The sequence below is a fragment of the Molothrus aeneus genome, chromosome 3 (assembly GCF_037042795.1).
Source record: "Molothrus aeneus isolate 106 chromosome 3, BPBGC_Maene_1.0, whole genome shotgun sequence".
Classification (NCBI taxonomy): Eukaryota; Metazoa; Chordata; class Aves; order Passeriformes; family Icteridae; genus Molothrus; species Molothrus aeneus.
Window position 1 is genome coordinate 11,844,657 of NC_089648.1, and position 26,587 is coordinate 11,871,243.

The 26,587-nt window shown below is 38.1% G+C and overlaps 1 protein-coding gene across 22 annotated transcripts in view; it reads left to right on the top strand.

Moving 5' to 3' along the window:
• The window catches only part of NRXN1 (neurexin 1), a 678,763-nt gene that overhangs the window by 447,735 nt on the left and 204,441 nt on the right, over positions 1–26,587 (top strand). For all 22 annotated transcript variants that reach the window (XM_066546261.1, XM_066546262.1, XM_066546271.1 and 19 more), the window contains one exon: positions 20,307–20,488. In XM_066546261.1, coding sequence (XP_066402358.1) covers positions 20,307–20,488 — 182 coding nt within the window. The remainder of the gene's footprint in view (positions 1–20,306; positions 20,489–26,587) is intronic.

A 26,587-nucleotide genomic window follows, 5' to 3' on the forward strand; every position in this document is an offset into this window, starting at 1 on the left:
TCTGGTCAGTACAGGAGTCCTGTAATGCCCCACAGGTAGTGTCCAAGGTGTCTTGTTGGGTTTTGAAATACTCTTTGTATCTACTATTGAAACTCACAGTAATTAACTTTGCTTCACATTCTGAGAAAAAGGGATGCCTTCAGGTCCCCCCTTCCTGCTGTGTTCTCAGGCTGTGCTGGATTTCTCTGTGATTCTGCTTGCAATGTAACACATTCTCTCACACTGCACTCACTTTCCCCATTTTTTGTTTCTCCCAAACCCTCTTCTCTTGATTTTTTTTTCTGTTTATAGTAAATGCAAACAGCAGCAGCAGCTCAGGATGCACTGTGTGTGTGTAGGCTTAATGTACCTACTCATCTGCAGTCATTCATCACTGCTGCTGGATCTCTTTTTCAACTGCAAAGAGCAAGACAGTTCAGTGATGTACCTAAATTGGCTGCTAACTGCTGCTGGTGAAAATGTTTCATCCCTATTCATTAAAAAAAAAAAATTATGGCTTTATTACTCCTTCTTAGCATGCAGGTGGGCATTTCATTCCTAATGCACTAGGTGAAATTTATAATCTGATCTAGCAGGGATAAGACAGATCATGAAAGTAGAGCATCTGTGTTTTTCCATGGAAGTTACACTTTTACCTCTAGGAACAGGGAACTGGGCCCATGAATATCTTGGCAGTACTCACAGTCTTAACTTTGGAGTTCATTTATAGACCTAATTCAAGGCTTTGGAGTCCCCTAATATATTTTCTGGACATATTCAAAATTACAGATGCTCTGAATAATCTTCTGTGGAGAGTGAAATTTCTTCTTTGGACTGTCCATGATGCTACACAGATCACTTGACTTTGATGCCTAGAATTAACTGCTGTTTTTTTCTTGTGCACGTTTCATCATGTGGCATTCTCCCCTTTAGGAACAGAGGTTGATTTTCCTTAAATAATAATTGTCATCAATTTTAATAGGGCTGTGCTCAATGCAAATGTGTCTCTGGAGACATTCTACCTTCTTGGAAGTTGGGCAAATATGATAATTCATTTTACTACCAAAAGACATTTTTGTTGTGTTGTTTTCTGTTTGTTTGCTTACCAGCAAGGGCTTTTTTTCAGGTTTTTTTGTTTGTTTGTTTGTTTTGTTGGTTGGTTTTTTGTTTGTTCTATCTGTTATTCTGTCCTACTGGGCATTTATTTTGGACTTCCCCCAGGTCTTGGGGAAAACCTCATGTACCACCTTACTCCTCATCAAATATTCATCTTCTGGCCTTTTTTGGTTAAAGCAGAGATTTAGCTAAGGTAAAATTGGATTGATACAAATCCAAGATTGATGTGGCTTGAGGATGACATTGATTAGCAGCATTCTCCCTGTGCTGTCTATTATTTGTATATGAACTGAAAGGAAAAATGCTTTCAAACCAACTACAGCTACAGAATTTTACAAGCAACTTTGACAGAACCAATTCTTAGTTTAAGTTTCAAAGTTACAAAATTAATGGTAGGCTTCACACTGTGCAAACTCGGGGCTGATGTAAAGAAAATCTTTTGTGTATCTTTCACAGCTTCTCTGCTCTTAGTACCTATCTCCATCTGATGATCAGTTAAAAAAGCCTAAATAATTATTTATCACAAGCTGTTCTTGCTATTTTTTTTTTCTAGTTAACAATTTGGGAATTTCTCCTTTGCTGCCTATTGTCATCTGAACTGCTCCTCCTCTCCCACCTGTGTTAGCAGGGAAAATCAGCCCCTCCCCATGCAGCTGAATTTGTTAGCAGAGTTCTTGCCTGCTTTTAACTGGCATAAAGAGCTCTGGGATTTATTGAGGAACTGTGAATTGTCTCATCTGGAACAGGCATCTAAACTCGAGGCACTGTGTTTCAGCTGGCCACAGGCAGTCAGGCATCCCAGGGAGGAATTCTTTCCATTGCCACTTAGCTCTTTAGGAAAGAGCTAAAGCAACAAAGGGAGACACAGCTCTTGGAGATGTGTTTATGCACTTTTCCTCCAAAAGAACAGCTTCATCTCAGCTTCATCCTTTTGTGTCTGTGTCTACCCCGGGGAGGTAGCAAGAATATACCACCTCTTCCAAGTGGTGCTTCCAGTTTTACAGCTCTGGAAAGAATCTCTTCTTGTTACACTGTGTTTTTTTTTCTCTTCAGCTGTTTGCAGGTGAGTTATTCCTAATTTATTTTGGCATTTGTGAGAAAAGAAACAGTCTCTGGGATCAATACTTTTGCTTTGAGTGCATTCACTTTGTCACACTGACTTAATAAAATGAAAATAGGCAGAAATTAAGAGATTTCTTAAGTGGAATTTGCTAATATTTCAGATACTGTTGTGTGTGTACAATATGGCTTATTTTTTTCTTTTTTTTTGGTTTAGTGCTAAATGGCAAACCTTCTAAACAAGTAGAGGCTATAGACACTATTTTTTTTCCTTATCCTCTATTGCTGACCTTGTGATAGGCCTATTAAAAAGAGGCAGTGTTGATCACTTTAAGCATAGCCACAATTTATGAGACTATTATCTCAGATGGTCTAAATAGGCAGTGTTATTGTGCACTTTATGCTACAGTTCTGCTTTTGAGCTCAGTAAATGACTGGCTGCATTATCACAGAGTATTTTTATAGAAGCCCCAAGTGTAGTTAGCATTTCTATGGACAAGAATCTGATAGCATCAAAACCAGCACAAACACAGGAAAAAACATAGAATAAAGAGCTAGAAGATTACAGGAAATGTTTGAATAGCAGAGATATGGTGATTACCAGTCTAGGTGTTCTGCAGCACATCCATAAGAATTTCCAGCAAGATCCATGAGAATCTAGGTATCTCCTCCAATCATTATAATGTGGGTGGTAGCTTGAAACCCTGATAATCTCTTCCTGAGCTGTAGCAGAGCCCAGAGACACAAGCTGGGAAATCTTTGGCTCACCTTTCCCACGGTGTTGGTCTCAGTGCAAGTATTCAAATATTTACCTTTCTGCCCTGCTTTTTTCTCTAGCCCCTAATAGTGACAGTCATATTTTCCTCCTGCCATTTTGTCCTTGATTTCTTTTCCCCCTCTTATTGCTCCAAAGTATATGCTATAGCCAAATTTTGATTCCTTGGTATCATTCTTGTCTTGTGCTCTGCTTGCTGTATCTTCCTGTTAGAACATAATTTTTTCCTCCAGCTATATATCTGGTTAGTATTCACCACTTTAAAAAATGCTTCAGTTTTCCTCTCCCTGTGGACTTTCCTTTAAGAGTGTTTACTTCAGGCAAAGGATAGATTATGCTATCATGTTGTAAAATCCTAATAATACCTATAAATGCCTTTAATGGGATGAATTCTGTCCCTTTTTACTAGAGTACCACTGAGTAGGTGTCCCACAGCAGTGGGTTTATTAGAAAGGAAAATCCAAATTAAAAAAAGGCAAGAAAAAGAAATAAAGCTTGCTGTATACTTGAGAAAATTAGAAATAGCAGAGTCTATCAATCTAGGATCTGCTTGCAGTTTCCAGTTGCTCTGCTGGCAATAATGGGGTTTACAGTAGTGTGAAAACTGAATCAATAAAATCCACCACATCCCCTCTGAGTCGTGGAGCATATTGCATGGCATAGGATATTGCACTGTATATTTCTCCTAATAAAACCAAGCCACTTTTGAGGCAGTATAGAAAGGAGTCAGAAAATGCAGTGGCTGTTTCTATTTCCAAGAGAATGACTGACATATGCTGCTTGTATTTTGGTTGGAGTGTAGAACTATTGAGAATTAACAACGGTCATGGTAGGTTTCCTCTTCATTTATATTCACTTTGTGTTTTACTTCCCAGCACTGCTGCTATAAATGCTTTTGGTGATGTTGACCTTAGAAATCTATTGGAAGCAAACTCTGGCCTATAGTGCATCCCATTTGCTGCAGTGAGTGTGCTGCTGGGAAGAAGTTACCCTGGTTTTTAGTGGTGTGTTGGGTGAAGACTTGAGACTCTCAGGTCTCTGTGCATGGAGCCATACTCTCAAAGCCTTCCTGCCAGCTCTGTACACATGCAGCTGTGAAAATTGGATATGGTTTATGGAGGAGGAAATAATAAGGTGTTTATGGTGCCCTCAGAAAAACAGATGATCTGAGATATCCAGTCTGAGGTGACAGAGCTACAGAAACATGGATAAATCTCTTCTGGCAAAGCTGGAAGCTGCTCCTGCTGGCAGGGCATCACAGGGAACAGGTCTGGCATTCAGCTGGTAGGTCCCAGGTGCTCTGGGAGGGTTCACAAAGTGCTCATCTACAAGTGCTTTGAGAACAGGCTGTGTTACCTGACCCAGTCCAGTTTTCTATCCAGACCAGGCTGCTTTTATTCTCCCTCCTTGTGTGTGATTGTTGGCTGCAGAAGGTAGAGAAGAAGGTCACACTGGTTGTTGTAGTTGCAAAGTTGGGCTTTTTGACAATTCTCCAAAGGTCAGGCTGCTTGCTCTTTTACTATCTGTCTTGAGTGCAAGCAAATAAATGAAACACATTGAGGCAGAAAATCCCAAAATATAATAGTTCAGAGGATCTTTTCAGATGAAATGGCACTTTATTCCCTTATAAAACCTTGCATAGAAGAGCATGAGGAAAACACACCATTTTGATTTCTTTTGAAAATGCTTTCTTAAGACTGCCAACTTGGAAAGCAGCTGTGAAAGAAGCAAGGGAAAACGTTGATTGTTATACAGGGCATGACAGCTGAAGTGTGTTCTTTAAAGGAGGGGAAAGTTCCTCAATAGCTCTCCTCCATCAGTGCAAATTGCTACAGAAAGCAGTTTACTGCATGCTGTGCAGAATTAATAAATTGAGTTATTGATGAAGGATCCAGGTCACCCACTCCACTGAAGGGAAGCCTAAGGGGCACAGTGTCTTCCTCAAGCAGAATGGGTTTGGTTTTGTTTTTTCTGTTTTTGCAGAAGCTGTGTTTTGTTTGAGATACAGAGCTCATACTGGTTGAGCACTTGAGATACTAAATCTTTTTCTGAAGCTGAGGTCTCTGCATAATAGTGACAGCATAGTATTGAGGCTGAGACTGATAATGGTACTAAATAATCATCTCTTTTAAAACAGAAATTACTTTGATGAACACTAACATGAATATCAGCATAAGTACAGGGTGTGCTTAGTACTCTTTAACATGACCTTCATTTTGATAACAGCTCTAATTAGGTAGGTTTTGTAGTAGCTGACTATCAGTTATGTTTGCATTACTGGAGAACTTCATGGATTCTGTTTATCTGCAGTTTTGTGACTCTTGTTCTTTTTTTTTTAATCAGCTTTTTCTTATACAATGAGCTTAATCTCTTGAGCAGATGAAACATCCACAAAATATTTAAGTGTTCCCTGACACAGGTGCCAGGAGGAGAGTGCACTGACAGCTGAAGTCCACAGCACTCAGAAAGGGCCACCCAGGCTATTCCAGAGGAAGAAAAGGCATCAGTGGAGCTGCATCAGCTTCCTGAAGCCGTGTACCACTAAGTCTCTTGGACACTACTGCTGACCTAGGGAAGAGGGATAGCACAGGGATAACAGTCTGGCATTTGAGGGATCCAGGCTAGTTTGACATGCATTCAGAGGATTTGCATGTGATTTGGCTGTGCTTTACAATTACGTCAAGTTCATCAGACTGACCTAACAACAGCAGACTTCTCCAGCCAGCAGCACAACAATTCAGAGCAAGAGTTGCTCTTTAGGTCCAAAATCTTTTAAAGATGCTTGTTTGCATGAGCATAAAGAGGCTCACAGGGCAACATTAATTACTTCATAATATCCTCTTCCTTGCTTGTGCCCTCTTGTGACTCTTTTGAAAGTGTCAGGTTCATTCTGTTGATTTTACTCTTGGAGGGACAGAGTAAATCTAATCCAAAGTTTTTCTGTATTTTTCCTTTATTTGTGGCATGTGTACCCTCAGCTTTCCCTTAAACCCACACCTGATCTGTGTAGGGAAGTGCTCACATGCAAATTTAAGTTTGAGAGAGGATGAAAAGCTGCTATGGAATATAAAAGTACCTTGCTATTTGAATTTGCAAGTTAGGAGTTCCTCTTTATTTTTAAGGTATTTTGGGGTCAGATATGCAAATTCTCATTTTGGATGTTAGTTCGAACAATCTACTCTTTCTGAGTAAAAGTTCAGATTCCCTTAGTTTTTGATATTATTAAATTATGAGGCTAGAAGGAGGAATCCTGTCCTGTGAAATGTCATGTTCATGAAACAAAACATTTTTCACCACTGCTAAGATTCTATGTAATGCAGATATGAAAAAGCCATGTTTGGGTCTACAAACATTAAGGTGGTTTAATTGAAACAGATAGAAATTGCTGTTTAATGAAATATTCCTGCATTTTTCGTTATAGCTCTAGTTTAACAATCCTGTGTGTAAATGTCATGTACAGCAAGATCCTGAATGTAGATGGGATGGGATTTCTCCAGAAAACGTAGAAATAACTCTTTTGGGATTTGTGAACAATTTGTTTTTCCTTGTATGCTATTATGCATCATCTTTTATTTATCCAAATGTAATTTGATGCTTCCATTCCCTCTCTTTTAGCCTAGAAGGAGTTTGTAGCTTAAGGACACTGATATTGAATGTCAGCTGTAAGGTATTTTTTTCCTCCAAGCAGAAGGAGAATAATTTGGAGACATGTCCCCTGGCTCTGAGAACTGCTCATGATGGCTACAACACTGTTAAAAACCAAATAATTTGTCAGAACTCTTGCAGATTAGGATTAGAAGAAGAAGGGAATGGAGGATTGATGAAAGGGGAAATATGAAGTGACTGAAACTCTACTCTCATTACAAACAGTTGCTGATTTTTTTTTTTCTATTGAAGGTCAGTAAGTACAAAACATTGTGTTTGCTAATCAGATGAGACCTTCATTACTTTGTTTCAAAGACCAAGGCACACATCATTTTTAGCTGCAGAAGTCTGTGGTTTTACTTCACAAAGTTAATTGGAAGATTTGATTTAAAAGATAATCATTTAGTAATGTATTTTTCTTAAAAGAGAGTGACAAGAAAGGTGCTAAATTGCTCCAGCTTTGAATAAGAGAAAATATATTTAAGAACTGACTAAATTATTTTAAAAGTTATGCCTAATTTTAGCTAAGATATTTTCAACCCAATAATCTATAACAGCAGAATACAAAGTTGAGCACAGCAGACAGGGACCATTGAGCTCCTGGAGTTAAGGGTGCATTAGTGTTTCTATTATAGTCTTGTGCAATCTGCAAGATAAGATGGTTATAGTAATTGGTTCCAGACTGAAACATAGCCTGGAAGATTGAGACCTGAGATCACAAGTTACACTTTTAGAATTGTATTCTGGGAATTGCTTAAACTACTGTGGTTTGTTTATGTTATGCTGGATTCCCAAGGTCCCCATTAAGGTTCACAGTTGCATTAAAGGCAATTTTGCATAAACAGCTAGGCACAATACCCATACAAGTAGTTTGTAGCCTCATACCCTCAGCTGAGGGTGTGGTTTCAACAGGTGCTTGATCCTACCAGATCAGGATTAGTGAATGAAACATGGGACTGAAATCCCACTTGGGCATACTGAGGTCTTCCAGCTCACCAAGAGCAACCTGCCCATCCTGAATCTGTAGGGACAGCTTTGAGGTGCTTTAGGGCTGATAGCACCATTGGCTGCTGGATCTTTGCTCCTTGGCTGTCCAGGCTGACTCAGAGGAAGGGATAACCTATTCACAGAATCATTCAGGTTGCATAAGACCTCTAAGATGGCTGAGTTCCACCTTTGACCTTGCCAACTAGACTCTGGCACAAAGTGTACCATAACATGGCTATTCCACACCCTCTCCTTGGCCCCCATCCTTGGTTGTGCACTGGCACGATCTCAGCATGTGCAGCAGCCTGAGCAGTGGTGCCATGTGAGCCAAAAGACATGCAGCGCTTCTCATTTGAAACTTGGGGCCAAAGTACAAGCTGAGGAACAAAGCAAATTGTTCCTTTTGTTTTAGACTCCCCACAAAGCTCTTTGGGTTATGTTTGGCTCGTGCTACCTGATCTGTGCGTTTTCTGTGGGGAAGCAGAACAAACCAGGCAAGGGATGTCTGTCACATTCTCCAAGTGTCCTTCAGAAAAGTAGTCCTGGTTCTTTCCTAACTTGGGGTTTTAGTTTAGATGCTATTGCCTTGGGGATTACTGCTTTGTTCGACTGAAGAGAAAGAGGCTTATGGTGTCATTATTGCTAAAAGCAGGACAGGTTCTCCATGCCTTGTTCTGTTCCTGGCTGTATCTTTAGGACAAAGGTGTTGATTCACCCTCACCATCTGACAGTGTTGTATCAGGAAAGTAATAGCTTTGAGATCAAAGAACTGAACTTCACATTGATATATTTTCTAAACTATTATTTTCAAAAATGAGCATGAAAACACTTTCTTTTTCCGATGTGAATGAGTTGTTACTGTCACACTTGGCCTGAGGTATTTATGATTAACTCCACAGAATCAAAACCAAGTTTATAAAGAGTTTGTCACAGAGCCTCAGGTAGTTACTTATCCACTTGCTACTGAAAAAAGATAACTGATAGGAAGAGATACACAGAATTTTTAGAGAGAGACAGACATCTGTATGTAAGGGACTGTGTTACTAGAAACACTTGTCTTTTCATATCGTTAGAGTTTTGAAAATTTTTTTATGCTATGTATTAGTTCTTGCAAATTGCTTGCCAATTTAATATCAGCAGCATCTAAACAGAAAGTAATTGCTTATGATAATGAGAGCAAACTAATTTACTGGAATATGTTAATATTCACAATGCACTTTAGAACAGCAGGGTATTCCAAAAATACTACTCTGTTGTTTAATTGCAGTGTTTAGGTTGCATTGTTATTACAAATGCTGGCAATATCATCACAAAGCCAGCCTCTCATTGAATAGCCTCCTTACTGAGACTCCAGCATGTGAGTAGGTAGTGTCCTTTGAGAGCTGAACAGAATATGAAGAAAACCTTCATAGTTAAATAATGATTCTTAATTTCTGATTGATGCTTATTACATGAATTGACAGAGAGCCTTCTTATAACTTTTAAAATTTAACTCAATACATTTTAAATCAAATAGCATTTAATTCCTATCTATTCCTATTCCTATTTGTGTGTCTTCGATGGAATCAATATTTGTGTGAGATGCAGAAACATACCTAGAAATATGTTTTCTGTTACAGAAATGCTGTAAGAAAATACTGTAGTGCAGGAGTCCTCAAAACTTCCAAGTTGTTGTAGTGCAGTTCACTCTGCAGGACTGGTGTTTAGTGTATTTGAAATGTTGTTTTCTCCTCCTTTTCTTGGGAAATGTTCTGGTTTGCTTTGGGTTGAGTTTTTTTGAGCAAACTTAAAAGAATGCTTATTGAAAAATGGATTATTCCTGAGCACCTTTCATCACAGAATTATTTTCCACATATGTTGGTATCCTTTAGAGTTTTGAAGGATTCTTGACATCTCTGCGTATGTCATTATAAAGTACTGTATTGAAGTAAGGCTTTCCAGACTATTGAATACTCATCTTCACTTCAGGGTATTAAAAGCAATCATAATCTCCTCCAGCCAGACCCTTGGAAGTGAGTGACCTGCACAAAATCACTGCACTAATTAGGGTGGGTTAGTCTGCAGAGGGTGATCAACTGCTCGCCTTTCTTGCATGCACGAGTGATTTAAGTTACAGCTGATAGCACTGGCTGTGTGGAGTGTCAGAGCCAGCACTTGAGTTAGTCTCTGGTGAGATGATTGAACAGTTTGGACTCCAAAACTCTTTTGTCAAGTTCTCTCCAAACATTCTTGTGGAATGCAGTGGTTAAACCAGACTCTCTGTTTGCTTAACTGTGTAACCCAGTGAAAAGCATTCAGATGCGTGTTTTTCACTGCAGCTCTTTATCCTCTGAATCTGGTGGAGAATTGTTGCTTACAAACAGCAGCATAAGGACTTTGCAAAGAAGAATGACAGCAATTATCATAATGACAAAGCATGTAGTGTTTCTGTGCCAGGCCTCAATTGAAAATCTATTATGTAGTAGAACAGAAAGAAGTGGGAAGGAAGTGAATTGGCCCAACCTGGCTGGCCCCTGTTAGCTCTTATTATAATGGTCTAATAACCTTAAAGATTCAAGTACAAATACAGCTGTGTCTGTGTACCCCTATTAAACACTGTTTGTTTCATGCACAGATTTGATAATGTAAGTAAACACTGATGTTCCAAAGTCAATCCCTGGGATAATGACTGCAGAAACTCTCCAAATGAAGTATCATTTGTAGCTGCTTGCTGGTTCTTATTTTCAAGCTCTTTTGAGACAACCAAGCAGACACTTTTATATCATGTTCCTCTTTTACCTGATACTTTTTGGTGGTTTGAGTGCAAATAATGCCGGAGAAGACTAGCTTTGACTTTAAAACTTGGTTTGTATATAAACTAAAATATCCTGAAGTTTTGTTCATGCTTGGAATTAGGGAGATGGTACGATGCCACAAGACTGCAGTCAATCTGCAACTTGCTCATCAGTCCTTCCCTGTGCCAGGTCTCCTTCTGAGATGCCTCTGAACAGCTGCTTCAGGGGTGGACTCATGTGCTTTAGGGAGGATTGGTGTTTTTCCAAAGATTTCATCTCTTGCATTTCATTTCATTTCATTTTTTTAACAAGAAGAATGGTTCCTATTTTTTGCCTTTCAGGATGTAACATCTCTAAGAAACTGCGCTCTTTCTATTTTTCTTCAACTATAGTCCATGTCTGTCTACTCAAAAGCATTCAGAAATGCTGCCACAAGAAAATTTTAGTCTGCTAAATATTAGTAGTTGAGTAATTTGTAGGAGAACATGTATGCCACAGAACTTCTTACTACTCTTCACTACCTTGGCAAACAAGCAAAATGAAACTTCATTGCACATTGCCCATAATACAATTATCTGTTCCCAGCAGAGACTCCCTCTCAGCAAACCCTGTAATTTGTGTTGTTGCCAGTACCATCTTTCTGCTGCAAGCAACATCGACATCTTATCTTAGTCCAGCATCTGACATCCTTGGGTGTGGATCATTTTTCAGTGACTTTTGCAGGCTTGCAGTTAGCAATGCTTTCATTTTCAGCATGCTATACCTTTCTTCCAAGAGAAGTTTTGGCTACTTCTGAAAGCTCTCTAAGGATTTTTCAAGATTAAATTAGGAGATGCACAATTTAGCAAGGAACATAATATAAACGTCACTTAAAAATAACTAAGTTAATGCAAGACTGGATAGCTGGAATATTGTATTATAGTAAGAAAGCCAATAAGAAATAAAGACTTTAGCCTAGAAGCATGCTAGGCACTTGCAGCCAAGCTCCTGTCCATTCTAACACTATTAAATGACTTAAGGCCAGCTATTTCAAATGTTTTGATCCCCATTTAAAGAACAGGGGAGTTATTTTTAAAGGTTTCCAGAAATGCAACAGCACTTCTGAGAATCAGGATACTGCCGTAGGTGCTTGTATAAAAACATAACTTCAGGCAATAATGTTTTGCATGAAATAATGACCTACAAATAATTATTATTTCTCTGACAAGAACATTGCCTGTTGATGGACCTATAAAAAGAAAATTTAATTTTGTTTTCTCTTTTACTGGTTTTTGGCCTATGTGCACTTCTGTGCAGAGCGACTTTTGTGAGAGACACCCAGGTCCTAGTGTCACTGACATATTTTATGAAAATCCTTTTACTAGGATTTTTCTCCTGAGAAGCCTCAGAAAAGAAATGTAAACAATAACCATCTGATGGCTGTGGAATGTGGTCTGGAGATGGCTTACCAACAGCTGCATCTTTGATTGGTCTCATGTGGATTGTTTTTATGTAATGACCAATCCCAGTCCAGCTGTGTCAGACTCTCTGGTCAGTCACAAGATTTTATTATTCATTCTTTTCTAGACTTCTGGTGTCTCCCTTCTTTTCTTTTAGTATAGTTTTTGTATATAATTTTCTTTTAATATAATATATATCATAAAATAATAAATCAACCTTCTGAAACATGGAGTCAAGATTGTCATCTCTTCCTGCATACTGGGGATCCTCAAACTCCACCACATCTCTTCAACTTACTGGCTTCCCAGCTGAGTCAGCAAGCTCAAGTTACTTGGCTTAGGGGATTTTTAACTTTTGCCAGGTATCTGTTGAGTTTGTAAAGTCCCTGGACTGGAACCACTGAATGATTTCACATAGGGCACCAACAGATGGTGACAACATTTGGTGTCTATCAACCTGCATAGTATTTGAGCTAATGTCCTAGTTCCTGCATCCTGTTACAAATTCCTTTAACTAACCAGCCTGTGTTCACTTTGGATTTGGAACAACTAATAAGCCATAAGAAACAAATCAGTGCATGTGCAGGTAGTTTGTTTTAATGGAACTGATTGCAGCTGTGGTTAAATTGAAGTTTAAGCCTTGACAATTCCTGTTGTCAGGAGTGTGGAGATTGGAATAGTCCTATTGTTTTTGAGGTCAGTAAAGTCAAGTACTCTCAATCTGACAATGGTGTTGAGGAGCACATTGAGTACAGGTACCTCTGTGAGTAGCTGCAGTGTGAGCTGCAGGCTGGGCTAGGAGGGCCAGGAGCCCAACCCTGAGCCCAAGTGGGCTTGGGGACCTGTGGCCCTGCCAGGGGACTGGATACTCAGGGGCCGCAGGAGCCAACCACATGGAGTTTAGTGCTCTTGGACTGTGAGGTTATAAAAGCTCAGGATCCCTCCTTGAAGGCATCAGCTTGAGCTGTCATTTTATTTTGTTATTCTGTTGTTTAGCTATTGCACCATGACTAAACTATTTTAGGGCTCTGAAGGTCTGGGACTCTGCTCTGGGAAGCCCATTGTGGAGCTGGGAAGGAGACTTGTGTGCCTGTGTGAGTGTGGGGCTGTAGATGGGAAGGGTCTCCCAGGCTCAGGGGGTGTGAGGGTGGCTCCAGAGTGGCTCCTGGATGGTCAGACAGGGAAGTTTCCTTAACAGTGTCTTTACATTTTATCTGTACAGAAATGCTTTTCAGTCCATTGCCTTCTCATATGTGTTGCTCAACCACACAATTTCCACTCCTGTAGACAGTATCCAAGAAATTTATCTTTAACTATATGTTGACAAGGTTGTAGGAAGAGTAAAACCTTCCCTTATTTATAGATGCTTGGCTTTTAATTTCCATCTGACTTTTTGGCAAGCTTTAAGAATCAGACATGTTGTATCCTTGTTAACTATAATAGAGTTTTAATGGAATAAAATGTTTTATGTTGAGTGCAATATGACATTTAAAGCAGGCTTTAAATTTCCCAAATATATCATTTTCCACCCATTTACATTGCATAAATATCCAAGGCCCTAATGGGGAATTACTTACCTTACATTTCATACAGAAATGTTTCAAATTGATTTCAAACAGCATCCATACTGGAAAAGTGATAGGTACAGGCAGCCCATAAAATTTTTAAACTGAGAGAATCTGGAGAAGAACAGTAATTTTTTTTATCACTCTGTGTCATGTTTCTGTTAGACTGTATACTTTCATAAAATAAATAGCGATTTTTTGTGTAAGTGAACATATTTGAGTTCAGCAAACCACAGAACTTTTTTTCCTGTGGATGTTTTAAAGCTAATAAAAATAATTTTACAGAATTAGTGCCATAATACTAACAAGTCCATTGACAGTCACTTAATCAAGTCATATTTTGGTAATAAGTCAGATGAACAGATACTCCTTATTTCTATTCTCTTAGGAGTCCTTTCAGCAACCTCTTGCTTAGCTAAGGTCCTTCTCAAAATTATAATAATTTTAAGCACAATTGGAGGCTCTTAGTTCAATGTCCCTACTCAAACTGAGTAGCACTTTACTCCAGCTAAGTGATCTAATCTAAATCAATGGGGTCATTTGAGGTGTAAGATGCTACTTGATTTAAAATATTAAAATCACTCTAGTTGGAAAATTCCTTAAATTCTTTGAAACTTTTATTATAACTATGTCATTTATGATACTAAGAATGATGCTGACTTGGAATACTGATGCTGTGTCAGGGTTATTCTTTATAGATATACATATTTTTTGAGCCATTGTTACTCACAAATTTTAGTTGTTTGTCACTTACTGACCCTATTTGTCAATAGAGCTTGATAGCAACTGGCAAATTTAAATAACAAACTTTTGGAACAGGAACGGAGTATTTTTTCACCCACTTTATTATGCGTGAAAGGTAAAACATAAACAACTGTCCCAATACTAATACCATAGAGTGGAAGAAAGGAGAAGTAGGAAAAGGAGTGGTTTTCTCAGGGTTTTTTCCTGTGGTCTGAGGAAAAAGCTTTGCTCTTGTGGTAGTACCCTGAAACTTCAACAAATGCCACTAGAAAGGGCAGGATGCTCAGTGTGACTTGTGATTGTGTTGGTTCTATTATCACTTAGACCTTTACCTGGAGACAGCTCTTAGGCATGGCTGAATATAATAAACCACACACAGCACTGGTTTATAGAGCTCTCTGAAAAATTGGAAGCATGGTGATGAAAAGTTCTGTAGGATCTGATAAAGCAAATCAGGGTCACCTTAGTGCTTTGGGAAGAGGAGTTCTACAATGCAATGTAAAGTTGTGCTTGAATTAGTAGTAGTAGTAGATACTGCTTTGTTGCTTCATTTAAATTAATTGCTCCAGCTGATTGAGTTAGTTGAGGTGTTGGAATGATGTGGCTTCAGCACCTCTCAGAGAAACACTGAACTTTAGAGCTCACCTGTAGCACAGTGATATGTGGGCTCCATAAAAGGCTGACAGGACTCTGATAGACCTTTTCTATCTGCTTTATTTTCCTCAACATCTTTACCTGAAGAGAGAAGATGATATCATTAACGACAATATTAACAAACGCCAGCAATGATCTTTGTCAATGCTGCTTTGGTTAGTGAGTTTTGTTACAGTTACTCTGGAGGAAGGGAAAATCAATGAATAAAATAATGGAATTGCTAAGGAATTATTTTGTGCAGCTTGTGACCTTACAGGTGACAAATGTTGAGTCTGTGCAGTCCTGGTTCAGGCATGTAGTCAGATGGGTACAAGTACCTAACTAGAAATTGTTTGGAGTAGCAACCAATTTCCAGGAAAACTTTGAACCTTTATCAAGGTTTGCCAAGCTTGGTCAAAGGAGCACCATCAATATTCTCCTAGTCCCTATTATCCACAAATCTAAGAGAAGCTGGCCAGAAAATAAGACTACCATTCCTACCCTTGTGGCTGAAGCTCTTTGGAGCAGTAATCCCTTTGAACATTTTCTCTTTCCCCATGCAATGCACCTCTTCTGCTATTAAATAGCCTGATGGTGCTCTTGCAGGAGAGCAGTTACAATCCATGTTCAGGCTCCTGCCCAGATTAGTGGGAGAGAGTGTATCAGAATGCCTTCAGTGAGCATTCAGTTCAATCTGGTCTTTAGTTGGAAATGCTTCTTCCAGCAGCTCTTTCCATCTCCTTCCCATGGTTAACCCTAATGGCCATCCCCTCCACACCTCAACCCTGTGGCATACATTCTCTCTCCTGTGTGAATAATTAATAACATATCAAAGCCTAGGAAGAAGAAATACAAAAGGGTTGTATTTTAATCCACCAAGTGGACTATTTTGAAACCCCCACCTCTCCTTTTCTTCCCCTGGCATATCATGGTTTTGGCTTGAAGCATTCCTTCCTTTACTTAGCTTAGAAAATCTGTACAAATATATGTACAGAAATTTTGTGTATTTTTCTGAACTTCAGCTTGTGCAGACTGAAAATACATAGATGATTATGTAAAAATGAGTATTAATGAAGATTTATATGCTTCTCTGAACATAGTAATATAATCAATGCCTTCATATAGAAGTTTGGACAATCATGTATATAAATATATATAAATGTTTTCATATTGTAAATTCTTCATTCTTGGTAATTAATAGTAGCCTGCACAAATAGTCTCACTGTATTCAGCAGGTTTATCAATGCAAGTAATTACTTACCAATGGGAATAAGGGGGTTCACATTGTATCCCAAAATTAAGTGCTGATAAGATACAGAAAGAAGAAAATTACATTGTTGGGTAATTTCTTGTTACTAGCACTCTTTACCCTTCATATTTTTAATGATATTTAAAAATTGCTTTTCTATTAACGAAAGTGCAGCTAATAGTTTTCATTACTGAACTTTACAAGCTTCAGTCTTCAGTTTTTCAGTCACAGAGTATGATGGAATCATGGTTTATGAGGGTCCAGAGCTCAATCAAACCATTGCATTCACTTCATCAGCACCTGAAACCTGATGTGAATGTCAAAAATAAACATTATGCTACTTACATTATATGGGATAAATGGAATTATGTACATTACCCTTCAGTGCAATATACCTTAAACTCAAAATTGGAATGAACATGAGGAAGGCAGAAAGCTGTTGATTTGAGCAAACTATTAAGCTACATCAAATGTGACTTCAGAGCAATAAATATTGGAAAGCTTTGCAGTCATAAACATTAATAAATACGTGAATGGGCTCTAAACAAAATATTTATCTGCTTAATACTGTAGAGGTAAGCAGATGTCCTTGAGTTGCTGCCAGACTGTGCTGAAATGAATGCACTATTTCATAAAGATGAATTTTGCAAACAAGTAAGGCTTCAGAGACCCAGGCCATTAAAAAAACATTACTGTATCTTGACCACTGGCGTTTTGTTACAATGGGAACCATGCTTTCATGGGTAAGAATTTCAAAGAGCTGTGTGGACATTTTTCGTAAGCGTTGTGTTGGATGCATGGAAGCATAAAGAATTATGCAGTAAATTCTGTGGCTGAGAGATATAACTGGCATGTTACAAAGTTGCCTGCTTACAAGTACTGTGCTGATGGCATTGCTATTCTTGACATTATAATTCCGCTGCTTTCAATTCTCTGGAGATGATAAACCCCAAACAACACAGTGCCACAAGCTAAGGGAGATGGCTGGGGTTTCGTGACAATGCTCTGAAAGAGCAGCAGAGACATTATGAGGTTTGTCAGACAGCATAAAAGCCTTTATGGACCAAGTGAATTAGGCTTCCTCTGTTGTTTCCCCAAAACCGATAGTAAGGAGGGTTGTTTCCAACAACTGCTCAGTTTCTAGCTTATAATAGTTAATGGGAGGTCAGGCTATAAGCTGAGATCAATCCCAGAGTAATAAATTTTACATTATTATATTTGTCTTTCTTGAAATATAAACACCAGAGGATCTATTCTCAAATGGCTTCCGACCCATTTTTTCCATAATTAATACAGGAAATTCGAGGAACGTGACTCCCCGTGCAGCTCAGACAGAGGCAGATCTGTATTCATCAGCATGGATTAATTAGTCTTTCACCAGACACACAGTTACTTCGAAGAGCTACAAAATGGGCAGTTATAAAGGAGGGAAAGCTGTCTCATAAAAACCCCTAAGCCACATGTTCCTGTGAATAAGAGATACTTTTTTTAACTTTGATGTTTATTCTATGTAGTTTAAGATTTACGGCTAGATTTATCCAGCTCCACTGACATTGACCTTGCCTTCAATGCGGCAGCAGCATGGAATGAATTGCTCTTCCCTGGTTGATTTGAAGGGCAGTACTCAACAAAAAAAAATGCAGCAAAGATTCACTCTGAATAAGAACAGCAGAGCCTCTCATTGTTCAGATCTGAAGACTTACTTCTGGGTCATTGTATTCCGTATGATTCCACCATGCTTGGCAGGCTTTTTCTTTGTCTTTTAATTGGGTAAACACATCTGTTTCAACCAAGAAAAGGAGAATTATGCACTGCCACTTAAATCTTAGGGACTATTCTAACAGCTCCATCTGTGACATTGAGGTGTAAGGAGTTGTTTTTTCTTAGCCTTCTCATTTTTGTTACTTATAAGAACCTCATTCATGACCTGACACAATGTTTTATGAAGTCAACAGAAAGGCTGTCACTGTTTTTAATGAGCTTTGGATCAAGCTCTCTGTTTTTCTTCAACACAGAACAAATCCTTTCACTCCAGACACCAGTGACATAAACTCCATGAAGGTCCCAACTCATCAGTTGGAGATTTGAAGTCAACAGTAGCAGCAGAGAGGAGAACTTGGGGACTCTCAGCAGTGATATTACCTGTCTAACATGTCTTTGTTTCAGGGTGTATTGTAACTGGAGATTAATGATGCACAGCAGATTATTGCACATTTCAGACCACTGCCTAGGAGGAAAGCAAGGGTGGGAGAGCAGGAGGAGGAGGGCTTTGTCACACACACTGCTAAACCAGACACCTTTTGCATGTGTCCATTACCAGTCCCTGGCACAGCCCCAATCTTCGTTACTCTTGCAAAACTCTTTTTATAATAAAGATAAAACCTGATTTCACCTGAAGTGTAAGTGAAATCTTAAATAACAGTGCTGCTATTGTCTTTGCTGAAGAAATTAACAAACTCTCCTGAAACACATGCTGGTTGGTATTTTGGCATCAGGAGAAAAGCCAGCAGATCCATCTGAAGCGCAGTGAAACTATCCCACAAGTGTGTTAATATAAAATGAGATTTACAGTGACTTTAGTGGTATGCACTGTGCATAAATTATTAGTGATGGCACTGCCAAAAACCCCTAATTAATAGCCATGTAATTCCATAAAGGAAAAGTGAGGTTAGAAATAAATATTTGAGATCTTTTCAAAAAGACCAAGTGTCCTTTTTGCATTATGACTGACACAGAGCAGTCTTGCTCGGCAGTAGAGTAAGATTTTGAGACATCTGGGAGCTGAACAAATGGTGTTAAGTCTACAGTCCTTCTTGGCTTTGGCTTTGAAAGTCCACATGTTCAAGGGCTTTTAGATTCCTTTATATGATAATGGCATTTTTGGTCAACTTGGAAAGAAAAAGAGTCAAAATTTTGTTATTATGTGCTGTCTCCTTACATGGACATGGGAAGTATGGAGTAAGAGCATTGGGTGGAATAAACTGAAAAACCATTCCATGATTCTATGAAAAGTAAGAGTTGGAAGGGACATTAAAGGTTATCTAGTTCCAACCCCATGCCATGGACAGGAATGTCACCCACTAGATCAGGTTGCTCAAGGCCCCACCCAACCTGGTCATCCAGGGATGGGGTCTCCACAACTTCTCTTGACAACCTGATCCAGTGCCTCACTACCCTCTGAGTGAAGAATTTTTTCTTGGTATCTAATCTAAATCTTTTCTCTTTCCTTTTAAAAGTATTCCCACTTGTCCTATCATTAGCTATTTAATAAAAATAGATAAAATGTAGTATAAGTAGATAAAATGCAATAAAATTGAGAGTAGCCACACTTTGAGACAGTTTAGAACAGATAGCAAACTGGACTTCTGTATTTACAATGAATTAACCTATCTTCCTAAGCTTTGACCTATCCTCATGGAAAAGGAGTAGATAGCTTGTAGTGACTTTTCCAATGGAAGATCAAGTGCATGCACAATTTGCCTGCTCTGTGCTGTTGTTAAGGTACAAGTTTTAAATGGAAAATGTCCGGATATGCTGCTATTTTAGTTCTGAGGAAATATGCTAGTGATGATGTTCAGCACCTGAGTGCTAAGTGGTTTTGGATTACAACATTTGTTTCAAACAGATTATAGATTTTGTAAGTGCACCCTGGATGTAATGTGTAAAGATTTCCACTTTTGAAAGATGTACATTGAGCATTATGCAAATAAGCCATTGCTTACTCAGATGGTAGAATAATCTCTTTGTCCTGACATGACAAGTAAAGTATGTTTCCACTCATTATCCCCATCTGTCACAAGATGATAAACCTCAGATCTGTGAAAGTCTTATCTGAATGTATTTGTTAACATCTTGCTTTGCTGGCCACCATCATGTATCATTTTCATTGTGTAACTAAATAGCTGCATTTTTTTTGTCAGCCACGAGGCAACTGGAATTACTTGATTTCTCCACATAGGTCCAGTTGGGAAAAGCATTTGGTTTAACTCATCCCTGTTCTACACATCACAGAAATATGTTTATCAAGCATAAACTTAAGAACTCTTCCAAACAGATATGCATTTCTGAATCAGAGCTATGGTGTTTCAAGTTGTTTCATTTGCAATTAAGTTATATTCAGTGCTGATTGCACAATATAAAACCCACTAATATTTCACTTGCTGCATAATTTTTAGAGATAAAGACCTCTTTGCATTGAAATGCAGCCTATGAATCCATTTACTGCGTGAGAACCTGATTTATGTAGGGCATATGATTTCCTCGTGGCTTTGCACCGGTGCAAGTGGGCTGATTATATTTATTTCTGGTTTTTTTTCTTTCTTTTTTTGTTTTCTCTAACAGCGGGGACAACGTATATCTTCAGCAAAGGTGGTGGACAGATCACTTACACGTGGCCTCCCAACGACCGGCCGAGCACTCGAGCAGACAGACTGGCAATAGGGTTTAGCACTGTGCAAAAAGAGGCTGTGCTGGTGCGAGTGGACAGTTCTACTGGCCTTGGAGATTATTTAGAGCTGCATATTGTAAGTAATCATCTCACCAAAGGCGTGAGGTTTCTTCTTGTCTTGCTTGTGCTTGCGTTCGCGGGGGTTAAAATTTGTTTTGTCGGAGTGTGGTTATAGAAATTAATGAACCTTTTGGGGTCAATAGTGGACTAAATGATGCTGTTTTTTTGCAGATGATGTTGTACAGGGTCTCAGACATTCTCAAAATGCCTTTTTTTCCTACAGTGCTGCTTTTCATAGATTTTCAATTAAAAATCATACTGAGATACTGCCTGTACAGATAGAGCAGTTTATTGCAGTGTAATTACATGGAACAGAATTTAGCAGTATCAGAGGAAGGTATGTTTATCCTGGGGGATTTAATCTGGAATCTTATAGTGGAATTGCAGTGTATCACAGCTGACTGTGTTTTTTGTTATTATTAGAATTTGTCCTCTGATTTCACCATTCTTTTGTGATGGTAAATCTTAAGCAGGAAGACTGTCAGGCTAGGAAGTCTTAGAAAGCAATTTCAGCTGCCTTAAAGCAAGGAACTAGCAATCAAAATTGAAAGCATATGGAGTTTTATGGCATCATAAATAAGTGATCAATTGAGAAAAACATAACCAGAGCAGTATAAAATTTTGTTCTTTAGATTAGTCTGAACTTTGTTAATGTGTTCGTTTGATTTTTATTTGAGAATGTCTCTACTTTCAGGAAGAGTTGAGTTCCTTTTGAATGAAATTACTTATTGGTCTATAACCAATTACACTTTTACCCTCAGAAAGCATTCAGCAATGATCATTTTCAAAATTAGATGGGATTATGGTATTCAATCTTCCCAGACTCCTTTTTCTGCAAAGGCACTCTTACATTGTGGACAAAGGTGATTTTTTATTTATTTACTGGCTTGAGTAAATAAAGAAAGAAAACCTTGAATAGAATTCAGAAGTTGTCTATACCCTTATCTTACATTGAATCACACAGATGAAGTAGTTGGCTGGTTTTGTGCAATCTTAGTTTGAAAATGTGAACAAAGCAACTTCTCCCAGGTGCCAGAAAAACTGAGAGCCTACATAATTCAAGGCAAGTATTGTGTTGCTAGATGGAATTTAAATATTTGCTTTGCAAACACCAGGTGCCTTGTTATAATTTACCTCTTTATTTGCGATCTCGGAGCAAACCCACCCTCTGTGGTCAACAGAGTTACCTTCTTCTTACAGGTTTTTTTTGTTCATTAGCATACAAGGGAATGTTTTCCTTGTAATTTTACTGTACCTGAAGTCTATCAAAGCTATCATATTTATTTGCTCTTCCATCTAGCCATGGTATTTCTATTTTAAAGCAAACATTATGTTCATTAATGATGAGTTGGAGATGAAAAATTATTGCCTGCTCATAAATGTTTGTAGTTTTCAATTTTTTTCCTCAAATAACTGTCTTATACCCATGCTGTAGCAAAAGATGGTTTAAAAAAGAATAATTGAGAGTTTTCTATGGTCAGAGACACTACCAGCTTAATAGGGAAGGGGAAAATGGTAAATTATACTTTAGTGATTCTTTGAAATTTCTGTGAAGCAGCAAAGCCTTTTATCATCCTGCTGTAAGAGGTGATTTTGGCCTCCCCCTGCTGCCTTTGCAAGGGACTTTGGGAACCTCCCTGAAGCCTGTTCTGCTTCAGAGCAAAATGGTAACTGTGTGAAATTTCTCTGGAATGAGGTTTGACCTTTGAGAGCAGCTTCAGAGTAGTCTGTCCCTAGAGTGGAGGCACTGAGGGATCGACCTGAAATCCTAAGACATTTGGCAAGGACTTTTATGACAGTTTTCAGTGATAGATAAAGCTTGGAAAACCATTGGGATATAATTTCCCAGAACCTAATTCAAATAAGGATAATATTCAAAGGGAAGTTGAAAGGCAGTATTTTCAAAAGCACTTTTGACACCAAAGACCATATATCTCATTAAAGTCCGTTGAGCTGCAGATACTTCTGAGAATTTGACCTGGGATCCATTTTAGCTCAGAAAAATATTGTGTGAGATATCACAGTTCTAAAAATGAAGAGAACATAGAAACAGGGAGGTCTATGTGTTATACTTGAAAAATAGTTCATTGGGTCTAAATGTTTCCATATTGGCAGCTACTGTGTTAAACCAGCTGTAATAAAAACAGGAGGAGGGGTTTGTCATTCAAAACTTCCTTCTTTCATAAGGTGTAGATGCCACTAGGGGTGTCTTATCTACTAAACAACCAGAAACATGCTGTGGATAGTGGAAGGAGATAAAACTAGAAGGAGGGAAGTGTTTAATTCTGCATGTTCTTTTGCATGTACCCACTCACTGTGAATATGCATGAGCAAAAAGTGCCTGTGTACCTGGAGATGCACTGTGCATGGATAACTCACCTGTGTGTGGTGGCAAAAAAAGTTGCCCTGGAACTATTGCTTAAAAAAAAATAGATTATAGCCCTCACTAGCATGTTGGGGAGGGTGCTTGAGAGCTTTGAGGAAGCTTGCTCTTAACTTTCTTCATTCTAGAAATGGAAGAGGAAATTATAAATTAGGTTATGGTACTTCAGTGTGTGCTTGCCCTCTTTATTATTCTGTTTACTTAAAGACAATGTAAACCTAATAACGAAATTAAGCTTGTAACAAATTCTGATTCTGAAAATGGCTGCTTGATCATCTGAATCACACTTTTGGTGTTAGGTTAGGAACACGTTTATATAAAGTAATCATTTAACCTCTTCACATAGCCATTGATATGAGAAACATTTTAAAAAATGTGTAGTCTGCATTGCTTCCAGACGCTTAACAGTTCCAGTGCAAATATTTTACATTCCAAGATAGATTATTATAAAATTCCACCTGTACTATAGCAGCATAAATGTAAAGGACTGTTTGTGTGTATGGTACCTATGCAGCACAGTACTTCAGGAAAAGGATTTTAAAATGTTTTAGTCATCCAGAGCTGCAGCAATTAGCTTTCATTTCAATCATTTGACTTCTTGTTTGGAAGTGGGCTCCTGTGCTGTCTCTGCTGGATGATCTAGTTCAAGAGGAAATAGATATCCTACCTAAAAGTCTACTGCCACTTCCTCTCCTGTTGATGGATAAATGAAGGACAGGTAGCTCTGGTAATTACTGCAAGCTTCCTTTTTTTCTTTTCATGACATGGTCTGCATCCATCTCTATGTCCCATGGAAAAAGGCAGCAGCTTTTTGTGCAGTGTTCAGTTAATCACCATGTGCACTCCTGCCCTTACCTTTTTGTGTGACTTCTAGTGCCTTTAGGTAATTCTGCCAGTGATTCCTGTTCCTACCTCCACTTTTCTTCTCTTCCTACCCTGTTATTGCACGTCATTAGAAAGCAAAGTGTACAAACATATGAATGTCATTGTCTTCCACAGGCATTCTGCTGTTGCTACTTTGAATTTTTAGCTTTCCTCTGGTGAGGAATAAAGTGAAGTTAGACAAAGATATCACGTCAAAGGGCTAAGCAGTCCTGTTAAATTGCTCTTTTTGTCAATGCTGGTAGCATAGGAAAGTGTCATTCTCCTGTGTTGCACAAGGGGTATTTGCTCTGTTTGAGAAGGATATATTTCCATCAACAGACTTCAGCCATTATAAAAAATATGTAAATTATGCCATGTTTTCATCTTTCATGTTAAAATGAAAGACTTTATAACAAAATGTAACATTTTTTATGCCTGATGGAAAGAATCAGCAGTTTCTGTGTCTTTTGTCTGTGTCATTTGTTTGAAAATCAAAGTATTTGTGGAGCACAAAGCAGCTGTTTTAATGGTGGTAGCTGATTTTGAAGTTAAGAACAAGAAGTTTGTATGGAGCATAAGGCCAGCAGAGCATTTCAAAGTATAAAGCTTTGGCATTCCAGAGACACCCAGCCTAGGGCACATCAACTACTTAAGCTGAACTGATCACTTCTCCTAACTCAAGCAGAGTGAGATTGCATTAATTAATCTCATTTACAGGTATGGACCTGCTGAATTATGTGAAGTGGTGATGAACATTCTCATAGGAAACATTCAGAGGTCTAAAATAAGGAATAAGGCAGATGTGGCAATGTTTTGAATGTTGTCCTAACCCTGTCTGGGAGGAAAGTGGGGCAAAACGTGCTGTGATTCCAGTGAGAGACAGCAACTGTTTATACTTAGGATATAGAAAACATATCAAAATAAAAAGAAATAAAGCTCAGGGTAGATGGTAGTAGATATTTTTTGTTTCATTATATTTCATGTCGCTAGGAAACAATATTTTAGACAAAATGCTAACCAAGAAGATTAATACTGTGATGATAAAGCATGGAAAACTGCTTCAAAAGATTTGCTAACACATTACCTGAAAAAGTAGGGTATGGTTAAAACAGATGGCATCAATATATGCAAGGCACAACACAATTAACCTGAAATACTGTGAAGATGTAGCATTACTGGCATGATGGATTAATCAGTATTGTCCTTAGACTTCCAAGATGTGTTTGTGAGGCTTTCAGAGTTACAATTAATGACTGAGGTGAACATCACGGGAGTGGAAAGATTGTATGACTTACAGAAAATGGGGTTTTGGGTAGTGAGTAAACTCAGCGCATGCTCTTTGTCCCAAATATTAACATACTACATACATTAAAATATATATTGTAGAAATGGCATTTTTTAGTTTTATTTTTTCAAACTTTCAGCAAAGTTAACCATGAGTATTATTTCCTACTCCCCTCCCTCTGTCTCCTGGTTATACATATGCAGTACTCTGCTACACCAGGCTTTTAATAGCTGACTCTGTTAGACTTTTTTGTACATATCCATAAAATATGGATAGTTTTAACTTATGCAAGTCTAATGACCTTCCCTCAAGTGAACAGAAGGAGAAAAACTCAAGTGAGGATCGGAGTTCTGTATTTGAGTGTACCAGGGAAAGAACTGCAATATTTTATGATAAATGCAGTTGTTATTCTCTTTTGAATACTTCACATGTTTTGGGCTTAATGTCTAATGGAAAGTCAATTGATTTTTATTGACTTGGTTGTATTTGGATCAATTCCTAGAGAGCTGGATGTACTTTCAGTGAGATTGATGATAAAAATACCTTTGATTTTAGTGGTTTGTATTGGAGCTAATTAATTTTCCCAGGAAGAGTTTAATAATATTTAAAAAATAATATTCCTAGAATATGATTTCTTCTTATAGTCATCATTCAAATCTAGAATTCCTTGTTATTAGATGCATACTTATGGCAAACAAAATTTGGTAAGGCCAATGTTGGCTTGTATATTCATGAAATAGTAATGAGTTTAAAATTGAATCATTCACATCCAGGAAGGAATTCTGAAAAAAAGACAGACCTAGTTTTCAGATATCTGATATTTTAGAAGTGCTGAACATGCACAACAGTGGCTAAAGTCAATGGAAGCTGAGTGTAGTCAGCACCTCTGAAAACCAGGTCATCATCATATCAGCTAAGTGGGCATCAGGGATCACTTTGGAGCCCTGGAAAGACTTTAGACCATTATGTTTATCAGAGTTTTGCTTTTTAATATTCTGCTACCTTGAAGTACAAGAACATTTCATAAGGCTGATGTTATAGAATTCTCTTGTTATTTGATATTTCCTTATTATGCTTATAGATGCAATATTTATTTGTGATTTCTTTCTTCATTTGTATATGTGAATGTAAAATGCTGTAGGAATTTTAACTATTATGGACAGTAGTTGTTTTCTTTGGGGAACAAAAATCTCAGCAACCAGACTATATGTTAACCTTTAAACTGAAAAATAATTACTATGGAAGAAGGATTTCCAGACTTGCTTATGGGTTTGAGTAAAAAAAAAAAAACAGTGCAATCAAAGAAGACTCATTTATGAAACTAGACAGGTAGGTGAGAATGCAATTCAATGCACACAAACATTAAGTTAATTAGAATGGGAGCAATGAATTAATCTAGGGAATTTGTACTAAATGCAGCAATCATTTACCTCACTGATCAGGTTAAAGATCTAACTTTGTAGGAAAGAAAATAAATGAATCACTGAGATGGTCAAGTCATGCCTTGGAACCATGCAGTTAAGTTATTCTTTTGTATCAGCAGAGACAAAGATTAAAAAAAAGCTCTGAAAAGGGCTTTTATT